Source organism: Pteropus vampyrus, unplaced genomic scaffold (genome assembly GCF_000151845.1).
Source record: "Pteropus vampyrus isolate Shadow unplaced genomic scaffold, Pvam_2.0 Scaffold11, whole genome shotgun sequence".
Lineage (NCBI taxonomy): Eukaryota > Metazoa > Chordata > Mammalia > Chiroptera > Pteropodidae > Pteropus > Pteropus vampyrus.
The window spans coordinates 13,299,534-13,311,072 of NW_011888792.1; the positions used below are offsets into that span (position 1 = coordinate 13,299,534).

General features: G+C 42.3%; 1 protein-coding gene across 1 annotated transcript in view; it reads right to left on the reverse strand.

Moving 5' to 3' along the window:
- ELL2 (elongation factor for RNA polymerase II 2) overlaps positions 1-10,592 on the reverse strand; it is a 67,648-nt gene extending 57,056 nt beyond the window's left edge. Inside the window, exon 1 of the mRNA XM_011378326.2 lies at positions 10,094-10,592. Within this exon, the coding sequence (XP_011376628.1) occupies positions 10,094-10,240 (147 nt within the window). The 5' untranslated portion in view covers positions 10,241-10,592. The remainder of the gene's footprint in view (positions 1-10,093) is intronic.
- Positions 10,593-11,539: the final 947 nt, after the last annotated feature.

Consider the following 11,539-nt stretch of genomic DNA (forward strand, 5'->3'; position numbering starts at 1 on the left):
TTTGTTTTCACTTGTGCAAGTAAATATTAAGAAGTTTTTATGATTTTCTCAAGGATAAAGCTGTATATAATTGGTCTTTCTTCCTAAAAGAGGTACTATACCATTTTAATAACTTGTGGTTATGGCACTTTAAATTAAAAAGTCATTTTATTATTCTGTTCTTTAAAACATCTCCTGATAGAGAAACCAAGATTATCTAATAATTGTATTTTAATCACTATAACACAAAAATAACCTAGGCAGAGAGAGAAGAGGAAGAAAGAAAATTGGAGCTAAAGCAGGAAATAGCACAGGAAATCAGACTGTTGATCCTGAAGAAATCGAATATACTCAAGCTCTTATATTTGGTATATGTTTGGAATGACAGTATGAATGTGAAATTTAGAGATAATCTAAAGCTGCCTTTTAACGGTATCTCCTTCTTTGTACCCAATCTTTTAGATGACAAAAAATGAGAGTCATTAAGCTCCACAAAATTTAGTATTTTGCTTTGTGAGTCAATGCAACCTTGCCCTTAGGAAAAATTCCTTCTCTGAAGATTTGGAAGAACCAGATGAAAGAGCATATGGAACAAAGAATAATTCCTTTCTAGCCATTATAGCATAGAAAAGAGTAAAACAGTGAGAAGAGGTCAAAAACCTAACCTATTTAACACAATCCAGTGAGAAGTCAAAAACCCAATCTAGTTAACACAATCCTTGTTTTGAAAGATAGTTTATGGCAAACTGCAGCTATTTGATTCAGGCCAAAATTTTGAAAACATTATTGTTATTATTGTCTTAAATCTTATCATTTCGAATAGCTCTTAAAGGAACATGGAAGGCAAAAATCTAAACTAAACAGCTAAATAGTTACTGTGAACCAGCCTTCTAACCAACAATGCTTTAAGCACAATATCCCATTCATTTTTTTCCAAGAGAGAACTTAATGTGAGCTTTTTAATTGTATAATAAGCTTTACATGTCAAATCTGACTATAAACGTAAATGAAGATTTATTACTTGGGATCAATCTCTAGAGCAGAAGTGTAAGGAGAAGCAGTAAAATAAACTAGGACTGAAAGATGGAGGTTATTTTTAAAATACTAGAAATCAATGCAGTAAAGCACCCAAAACACTTTTACAAAAGGAGCCATTAGAAAACTTGAAACCAGAAAATGACATCATCACACTTGATATTTGAAAAAGATCACTCTAGCTGCTGGGTGAAGAATCAATTATGGCGGGAGAGTGGAAGGTTGAAGGCTAGCTGGAAGTCCATCACAGTGGTCCTCAAGAGAAGATGGTGGCTGAGACTGGAGCAGTGGTGACTGATGGGGTTAGATTTCAGATGTTTGAAGATTGATAAGACTTGTGAAAAATCAAGAATTACTAGTCAATTACTAGGCAATTGGTGAAGAGTACTGCCACTTACTAAAATGGGAAACACTCAGGAAGATTTAGTCTTAAGGAGTGAAATCAAGAATTGCGTTTGGATCTGTTAAGTTTGAGATACCTATTAAACTTTGATGAGGAGATGAGGTGTTGGAAATAAATGCCTGGAGTTGGAGGAAGGTCAGAGCTGGAGATAAATATTTGGAAGTCAGTAACATATAGATGGCCTTTAAGTTGATAGGACTAGATAAGCTCACTTAGGGAGAGTGAACAGAAAAAGAGAAGAGAGCTGGGATCTCTAGCATTCAGAGGCCAGTCAAGCAGAGACTAATGAGCAGGAGAGACTGAGAAAAAATTGGCAGGGAGGCAGGAGGAAAATCAGGAAAGCTGTTTTTACAGGAAGACATGATCAACAGAATGGAATACTGCTGAGGTCATATAAGAGAGGAACAGAAAGATGACCACTGGACTTGGTAACAAGAAACCTAGTCAGGTGCAACTTCAGGAGTGTCATGGAGACAACCCAATTGGAGTGTCCTGAACAGAGGGTTGGAGGTGAAGAGGCAGACAATGCTTCTCAGATCCTCAAATATAATCATTTTCTTTTATATGTCCCCCTTGAATAAAGACTTTATTGCTTTTTTTTTTTTCCATATGTTTGCACTTTCTTGACAGCAGGGACTGTCTATGACTTATTCAGCTTCCTATCTCCAGTGTATAGTTCTATGCTTAGCACATGTCCGAAGATTAATAAATGTTTACTAAATGAATATTGATACTTTTAATTCTGACTTCTACCTTATCTTAATCTTTTATTACAGAAAAAAAAAAACATTTTAAGATACTCAGCTGAGTTTTTATTACATGGACATGTAATAAAAATACATATTGGTTCTCTGAGGCATCAATGGTTTCCAATACTGGAAATCAAAAGCAATACTTACAGTAAATGCTATTTTAAAATTTGCCAACACAAGTTTCTAGGTAAGCATATTTAGATCCTAAAGTATTTCAGTGAATCTTATTAGAAAGTTCAAGCCTGGCTCCACCCTGAATCAGCTCACAGTGGTCAGTGAAATAGTCTTCTAGCCAAGGTTATCTCATGGATCATGAACCAAGCACTCATAACTAGTCCATGACAATGTATATATATGACAAAAGCATTATGTACTCATAATTTTTTGTTTTGCTTTTCACAATGAAACTGTCAAACAAAAAAGAAAGAGGAAAATCAAAACACTAAAACAGAAATGGAAGTAGTCTGGAAGAAGTGAAAAAAATCGACCCTTTCAGGGCCTTTTTAGAAATCATATCAAAATGATGCTTGAAATTCATCCAGGCACAGTAAGAGTTACTTAACATTTCAATAATCATCAGGGACAGAAACCACAGGTCTCGTTTTCACATTAAAATCAAATTCGATTTTCATATTATCTGTGTTCTATGATGGTCTTAAGTGCAATTTATAGGGATTATTGAATAAAGGATGTCCATAAAATACAAAACTTTAAAAATCTCTGCTCAAAACCAAAATTTCTTCTACCTAATAATTTCAACTTCCCTCAATATCAAATTCCCAAATTTCCATCCAAATGTAAAAGACTTTGTATGAGACATGTAAGCAATATAGCTTTGTTTTAGTCTAGCCTCAGACCCCTAAATATAATTCTCAAATATAAAACATCTTATGAAAACTAAGTGATTACAGACAAGACAGAGTGAATGTTCACTAAAATGGTATTCATCATCTTTATCTCTCCCACCCCTACCTCACTCTTCCAACTGCTTCTGATTTCCCTTTTTCTACTAAGGATATTCTTAGTGCCGATGGCTAGAAATCTTGATTCAATCCTATTCCTTTAAAACTTGTTAAATTCTATAGACTTTATTCATCTCTAATGCCTCCCATAAGCATCCTCAAATCATCTCTAGCCTGAACCACATACTTTTTCATAATTTGTCTACTTCTTTCCAGATTTATATCCAAGCATGTTAAGAGTATACAGCAAAGCCAGAATAATCCAAAAGCAAATCACCTTAAACTTCTACCCAGTGTCTCCCCAGAACTGATGGACTAAAATAAAATGCAACCTGCTCCTATCCACCTTTACTCTCTTAAATCCAACTATATTTTTCCCTTGCACTACAGATTAAGTGGAACAGGGACCTTCTTTACAATTCTCAGGGCCTGCCCTAGCTTTTCTACTGCTGTCCTTTACTCCACTGTGGCATTCCTTCTGCTGGAAAGTGGTCCCTTATCCAGTCGCTGCCTGCTAAAATCCTTTAGGACCCCAGGATGTTTTTCAGGCCAATTAGATATAGGATCCCCAATAAGAAAAGAAACTTACAGCATTTGCCTAACAATCTCGTACTATGAAACTAGTAGCCAAATGCTCTGACTATAGAGTCCAATTTGAGGTGCTAATTAGATTCATAAATCTTTGAGGAGTATACAGCCTAATTAACAAGATTCTCTCTTCTTATAACCTATATTATACTGCCAGCCATGGAAATACTAGGTTTAGCCTTTGCTGGCAAAGTATTAATGGTGGCCCTTAAACTAGTTCTTCCTAAAGATTTAACATGGCTTTTAAGAGCCATATTCCCACAACAGAAATTACAGATAGGCAAATGAACTGGAAGGGAGGGAGGGAAAGAAAAGGACAGAGCAATTCTTCCTGGTAAATCAGACCTGAATTATGTTATGTTTCTCAGCTTCAATTTGGCTATGAAGACATGGCCATTGATTTACTGTACTCTACTCCTGACCTTTTTATCTAGATTTTTGCTTAAGTCATGGGAAATGTCGTATGGAGCTGAGGTATGCAGGAGTCAAATATGGCATTATACACATGCATGAATGTTTTCTTTATTCTAAAACTTAGCTCATCCTAAATGCAGAAATGCCCATAATAGCACATTTTAGGAACATCTTCTCAAATACTCCAAATACATTTAGCCCAACCTGGCAAATAAGTGTGCTGAACTATGGTGCCAAGGCTTCTGAACCACTCTGTGGTCACCATGAATTGTTAAAATGACCCAGCATTGGTTTAGATGAAATTCTCATTTTTTTTACAAGTTTAAATGGAGCAAAAGGAAAGGTTTGGATCTGTTGATTGTCCTCCGGTAAGCTTTCCTGTAAATCATTCCAAGAATTCTACGCCCCTTTCCTTTTAAAATCTTTTCTTGAACATGTTCCAGTCTTTCACATATGTTCTTTCTTTCTCCACCCAATTCTGGTGCCAAGATTCCCCGTCTATCATTTTAGGCAATCTGGCTTCTGCTTTTCACTGGGAGGAGCACCCTCCTTTGCGCTGAGCACTTGATCATTTGAATAAACTTTTCAAACACACTGCAACATGGGGTACAAACTTGACTTTACTTGATTAAAAGCATTTTAAGATCAAGTTCAGCCTGAAGATATGTGTAAGTGAAAAGTCAGTAATATTAACATATTTAAATTAAACCTGGCTACATTTAAAAAGTACAATAAAAGGAATGCGCTAATGCAAACCTCATTGTTTTACTTAATAAACATGTCCACTGGCAGTGGCAGCTTTGTGCTGGCAGGTCTGGATGCTTGAGTGGTGCCTTCAGGAGAACAAGGTCTTCTGTAGTTATTTATAAGGTAGATTATTGAACACACACACAATTGTTTGAGGGCAGGCAGAAAAAGTAAGAGATAAGGACAAGGTATGAGTCTTTTCTGTATCTTAAACCACGAGTAATCAAATTCTGAAAAGTTCTCCAGACAGAATGAAAGGCTAAGGAAAGGAAATCACCTATTCTATGACCTTTGAGATGAGTATTTTAAAAGATTAAGTAACATATTAAAGGGAACTACTGTGAAGGACAATAACTTTGGAGGTTTAAATAAGACTATATGCTTTGATTAGAAATAATAGTATCTGGTAATACTGAGAGAAACGAAATTCCTCATACAAAATTAAATGTAAGTATATTTGCACAAACTTTCAAAACACTATTATTTTCTTAGAAGACACTAACCAAGGTGTCTTGGTTAATTATTATTATTATTATTATTGGCTTCTATTAAGCCAATAATGAGTGAATAAGAGACTGTGTTAACAGAATCCTTTTCAAAGGTATCTGCTTTCTGATCCTGAGACACAGAGGATGAATGGCCCAGTCTTCGCCCTCAAATGCATCTATGCAAGACTTTTTACATAATAGTTGGGTAAAAATAGTATTATTTGAGCCACCACTTTTGAAACTTTGAGTAAATGTTAAAAAATAAATAAATTGACAGGATCAGCAAAAACAATATTTCGATTGTTATTACAAATGAGTTATTCAAATATCAAAATAAAGCCAGCTATATTACTGATATTAGCTAAGATATATTTTGGAATTTTGGGTCTTAATTTTAAACATAGTTTTAGGATACATTTGGAAGAAATATGATTACAGTAATATATGTTCATTTAAAATATGTAGAGCTTGTAGAGACCACACAATCATAGACATCAATTTAGAATGATGATAAAGTTGTAATTTGTGATTTTATTTAACTTGTCCTTTCATTCAAAATAATCAATCTACAGTAAAAAAAAAGTGGATTTGTAATATATCCTAGATATCTACATTAGTATGTCTAAAATTATTCTGCAAATTATGAAAATAACATTCCAGTTAACATTTTTTAAACATTCAATCGACTTGAAACTATTTCCGTATTCAAACTAAGTGGAAAAACAACTTTTAGTAGATATTTACTCCAATTGTAACTCCCATTCCTGCATTCGCAATGTCTCTCTCCCCCACCCTAGTCCCTGTTTAGAAAAGTTCCCAAGTTAGCATTCTTCGTTTCTTCTCTAAAAATAGAAAACTTGAATAATGAAGGTCAATTAGGTTTGTCTGGTTTGTTTCCAATTAAAGATTCTGTTTTCATGAACCTTAATAATTTCACGTACTTGTTCAATTGTATCTAAATAATTTCTGTATTTTGCAGAATTTAGTTTCCTAAAATTCCTGAATTTACCTCATTGAAGCCTTTGGTCAAGTGGATTAATTTAGAAGATAAAGTCCAATGGACAAAATAATCCAGTTAAAAATAACTCTGATACTTAATTTAAGAAATTAACCTATTGAAATTTCTGGCTCTTAGAAAAATCATAAGAGGAGGAGTAATAGTTATAGCTCCGGACAAATCAAAGCCACTTGGAGGCCACTTTTCAAGCATTAAGCACCTTCCTATCTAAGCACAGAATAGTGAGAGCAGTTGTATGTGAGAAATTAAGTCATTTTTTCCCCCATAGATGACAGGCTTGACCACCAGGCACTTCTTCCCAATTAGCCAACACATAGCAACATATTTCCAAACAGCAACTACAATTTAAAGTCACAAGCTCTACTTCTGATAAGGGTGGAAGGTGTAAAATACCAAATAAGTATCCTACTGGATGATAAAAGCTCAAGCCAATGCCTACTGCTGGCAACTCGTACTGTGCAAATGGGGGAGCCCTGGTCTGACCAGGGGCACTTAGGACACATTTGTGGGAGGCTTATCTGAACACGCCAGAGGATCCTGCAGTGAGTTCCAACAGGGTCTCTCATTTCTTTTTCTCCAGTCTCTTCCTATTTTTTAACCATCTGGGGTTAAATTCTCAGCCCAGCTATTGCTTTTCCAAGCCCATTAACAAGTGTTTCTGTGGCTCGAGTGACAGTGAGGCCTGGGGACAGAAGCTGGTTAAGTCAGAAACAAGGCAGCATCTAAGGCAGTGATTTGCAAACACCAAATCAGCTTATTTTTTCCCCCTCTCTTTGCACACCACTGCTTCTACCACCAGCTTTTCAGGAGAAAAGGAATCCTAGGACCAACTCAATCTACCTGGCTCCACAATCAGAAAGGTAGAGGGACTTGGAAGTCATCTCCCTTTCCCTTCTTTGCCTGTGTACAGATCGACCAGACCCATTAATTTGTATGCACAGAGATGGAAAAGATAGTAATGATATTAATAGGCAAGAGAAGTAGTCAAAAGCAAACCCATTGACTTTGGTACCTTTGATTATTAAAAAAAAATTAAGATTCAAGAGATGAGATGGGAAAGAATTTTTATCTACTGTTTCCTAGAAGACAGTAGTATATACATGTGGAGACTTTTGGAATTAAAACACTCCAATCAATGCCAAGCATATAAACACTAAGGTGTAAAAAGCAGAAATGAAGGTAGGAAAACAAACGGCACTCCCTTCTTGGGGCCCCAGTGGTCATACAGATCAGTGAGCACTGGGGCCTCTCTGTCACCTCACTCTCCCTGGATACCATCGCTTCCCTCTGTCAACTGTACAACGTCTATCGGTCTTTCTGTAATCAACTGTACAGTTTGCCTGTTGTTCTCCCAAGGTGGCTGGTTGACCTACTGTACCCAGAGATGCCTTTCTCCACCCTCTGCCAGTCTTTCTCTGCTCCTCCGGTCTGTTTCTGACTGGAGGTTGGCAGCTTCTTGCTGGCTTCTTCCTCTCCACCCTCTGTTTTTCTTTTTACATCCTCTGACCTACCTTCTTCCCACTGTCATTCCTTCCCACATCCTCCCCTCAGAACAAGCAAGCTTATCTCTCCATCTTGCAGGGCTGAGTTTCACTATAGTGTCTGCCTTTATCCCTCTGCCTGCCTATCTGGCTTCCCCCAGATGGGCCCTCCCACTCCATGCTGGTGCTGATCTCCTCCCTGCAGGTGCACCTGTTTGGGAGTAGCTACTGACACACGCAGTTTTGTATTTCTTGTATCTCGTTGCATTTCTATTGCTGGGTGTTCACTGACCTTCCAGCCATATATGAGGCTCTTTTCCCCTGAGATTTCATGGTGTGTAGGAAAGTATCTTTCTCCCTGTGTATTCACTCCTCTTTCTCATCCCAAGTCTGAGTGTTTCTCATATGCTTCTCTGGTGGGTAACACAAGTGCCCTGAAGTGTACATCCATGTGTCCACTAGTTCTGAGTATCCCCTTGAGAGCATGCTCACCTCTACGAGTCTCTCCTGACATTTACACATACACTATCACATGAATCATATATTTCCCAAGCTGTACATAATTGTGTGCCTTCCCATGTGCATGTTTAGTAGGGGGCCTCTCCAAAAAAGTTCCCCTCAGCCCAAGTTCATTAACTCCTAGTGAACCAGGGTTCACACTTCTCCAGTGGCTCTGCCTCCAACTGTCTTCCTTCTATGCATTTAAAGTGCCTGGCGCTAGTGGGAGCTCAACAGATGTTAAATTTCCACTTTTATCTGAATAACTGAGTCTGCATCTGGGTGTCCCTCTGGTCCTCTGTGCCTTTTTTATGAAATCAGTTAATTGGAGCGAGTTTCCTTGGTATGATCTGGGTTATCTGTCAGGATGCTCTGTGGGTTATATCTCCTTCCAACTGTCTCTCCTCTTAGAGAAAATGTTACCCCTCCTCATATGGTATATCCCTTCCCTTATGCAATGTGTCCACTCCAGTCTCCCTCATCCACACACATTACTGCATGTCCATAAACGGCTTCTCCAGGCACCCCGGTTGCGGTGTCCCTTCTCTGTGCCCCACCCCCTCATATTTTTTCAACACGAGAACGCGTTCCTGGCTTCATACTCCAATTGCGGCGTATGTTCGTCTATATGAGCTTTCGCTGTTCTAGAGCTGTGCGTCCACGGGTCTCTCCGGAATGTGGTGCAGGGGAAGAGACCGAAGTCTCTGCCTGGGAGGCAGTATATCCTCCTCCCACCCTCGCTCCCAGTCTCTACATCCGTGGGTCCGTCCGAGACGCGGCGTCTTTCGAGTACGAGGACCCTCCGTGAATCTCTCTCCCCAGTAACCGATGTTTTGCTTTCGGGAGAACTCGGTGTGATGCTGGTTCATCTCCGGGAGCGCGAGGCGCCTGTGTTCCCGATCCCTGGGAGCGCAAGGTGTCCCCCCCTCCCTGCTCGTACGCGGAGCGTCTGTGTCCAGCCTTTGAAAATACCCGGTGTGCCCCCCATATGCGGAGTGCCCGTGTTCCTATTTCTGCGAGTACACGGAGCGCCCCGCCATACACTAAGCGCCCATGTCCCTAAGTCTCTGCGAGTACAAGGTGTGTCCCACTAAAAAACGCAGAACGCCTGTATCCCCATCTCTGCGAGTACACAAAGTGCCCCACCATACACGAAGCGCCCATGTCCCTAAGTCCCTACAAGTACAAGCTGTGTCTCGTTTGCATACGCAGAGCGCTTATGTCCCCGTGTCTGCGGCGTCCACGGTGTTTATGTGTTACCTCCAAAATGCGAACAGCCTGTGCCCGCGAGTCCTTCGGGGTTCGTTACCGGTACGCTGTATACCGCCCGCCTCCCCCATCCCCCGCCGTGGGCAGCGTGGTTATCTCACTCATCTCTCTTGTCTCCCTGGTACTTCTCTCGCTTATTGGGACAGAATAAGCCAGGAAACCCACGGCGCCGTCGGAAAGTCCCAATGTAGGACTGCGGTTGCCCCGGCCCCGCCGCCAGGGGCCGCCCGCCCGCCCGCCTCCCAACGCCTCAGCGCCCGGCTGGCCCCGGACGGCGTCGTCAGCGACCCTGCCCGGCCCTGCCTAGCCCTGCCGCCTCGGGCGCTGACCGCAGCGGCTGCGAGCCACGACTCCGCCAGCCCCGTGCTGGGTGCCAGGGACAGGAGGAGGTGCGGCGGGGCGGCGAGGGGCGCCCTCTCCCTCCCCGAGCCCGGCTGGTCGGCCGGCCAGCCCACTCACCTTGTGGCTCTGGTAGGTCTCAAGCGCTCGGATCGCCGTCTCGGTGAGCTTCACATGCAGTACGGTGATGTTGTCCTGCCCCAGGCGTCCGCACGACAGCCCATAGCGCTGCTCTTCCCGCAGGCCCGCCGCCCCCCCTGCCGCCATCTTAAACTCCCCGGGGTGCCGCCGCCGACGCCGCTCGGGCTCTAGCCTCCACTGCGGCCGCGGCTGCTCGGGCTTCTGCAGCCGCCGCCACAGCTACGGCCATCCCGCTGCTGACGTACTGTCATATACTGCGCGCAGCCAGACCTTGGGCTGCCACGGCCGCCACCCGCCCCACCCTCTCGCCCCGCGCCCCGCCCCGAGCTCGTTTCATTGGCCCCGTTTCCCCTCAGGACCGCCCTCATTGGCCGCCATCCACTCTCTCGGGGGAGGAGCCCAAAGTCGCCGGAGTTTTGCTCTCGGGACGGGACGGGACGTCCGAGAGGTGAGAGGCTGACGTCGAGGTGACGCGCCCACTTAATCACATCTTACGTCACATCTAATCTTCTTGGCTCGCCAGCCGCGATTGGCCAGGCTGGCTTGGTGGATCTTCTGCTTATTGGGTCTCCAAGTTGCCTAGTATGGTTACCTGGAGTTGGAGACCTACCCTTTGGAAGATAATAGTGGAGAGTAGGGAAGAGTCTTTTCCTGAGCTGTTGGTCCTGGGAGAGGAGAACCCTCACCCCCAAATGTGTGGCCACCAAATAAGGACTTTGTCCTCCGACGGCTGCGGAAGCTTTTGGAGATTCGTTTGTGCCAGGGAGGATGCAGTAGGTGGAGTCACTGGAGAGCTTTTCAGAACTGAGTTTAGTGCTGTTGAGCAGACAGAATTGGGGAGGACACCCTTTTTTGTCGTTTCTCCCCAACTTTGAAATTAGTGAGTCGACCCTAGATTGAGTTGTGCTAGATCGTGTGGAACATCTTAAGTACAACAGCATGCCTAAGGCTTAAAAAAAAAAATGCCTTTGGTGTGGTGGATACAGTAACTACAGAAAATTGAACTTCAGGGTCTTTCCCACGCCATGCCCGCTTGTGATGCCATAGGAACGTATTCTGTTCCTCTGGAGCTCGCCATGGGGGCAGGGTGGTGCCTTTTATGGGACTTGGAGGGCCGCTCCTGGTTGTAGTGGTATCTCCTTTTAAAAGAGTATAACTGGCCTCCACCTAAATTAAAAGAAACATCAACACCTCTCTTTCTCTGGTTCTGTCTGAGTTCTGTCCATTTCATTTGACAGCGAGGTTGGAAAACCTAGCTGGGGTTTAAGCTATTGATGTTAAGTGGGGAATATGGGGGTGTGAGGGTGTGGGGAGGCCGGGCATATTTTCCATTCCTCGCGATGCTCCGTGTGTAGGCGTGGCTAAAGGAGAGAACCTAATCAGGAGCCCTCTTGAGGCTGTGTATGGATAGACTGACAGGATTCC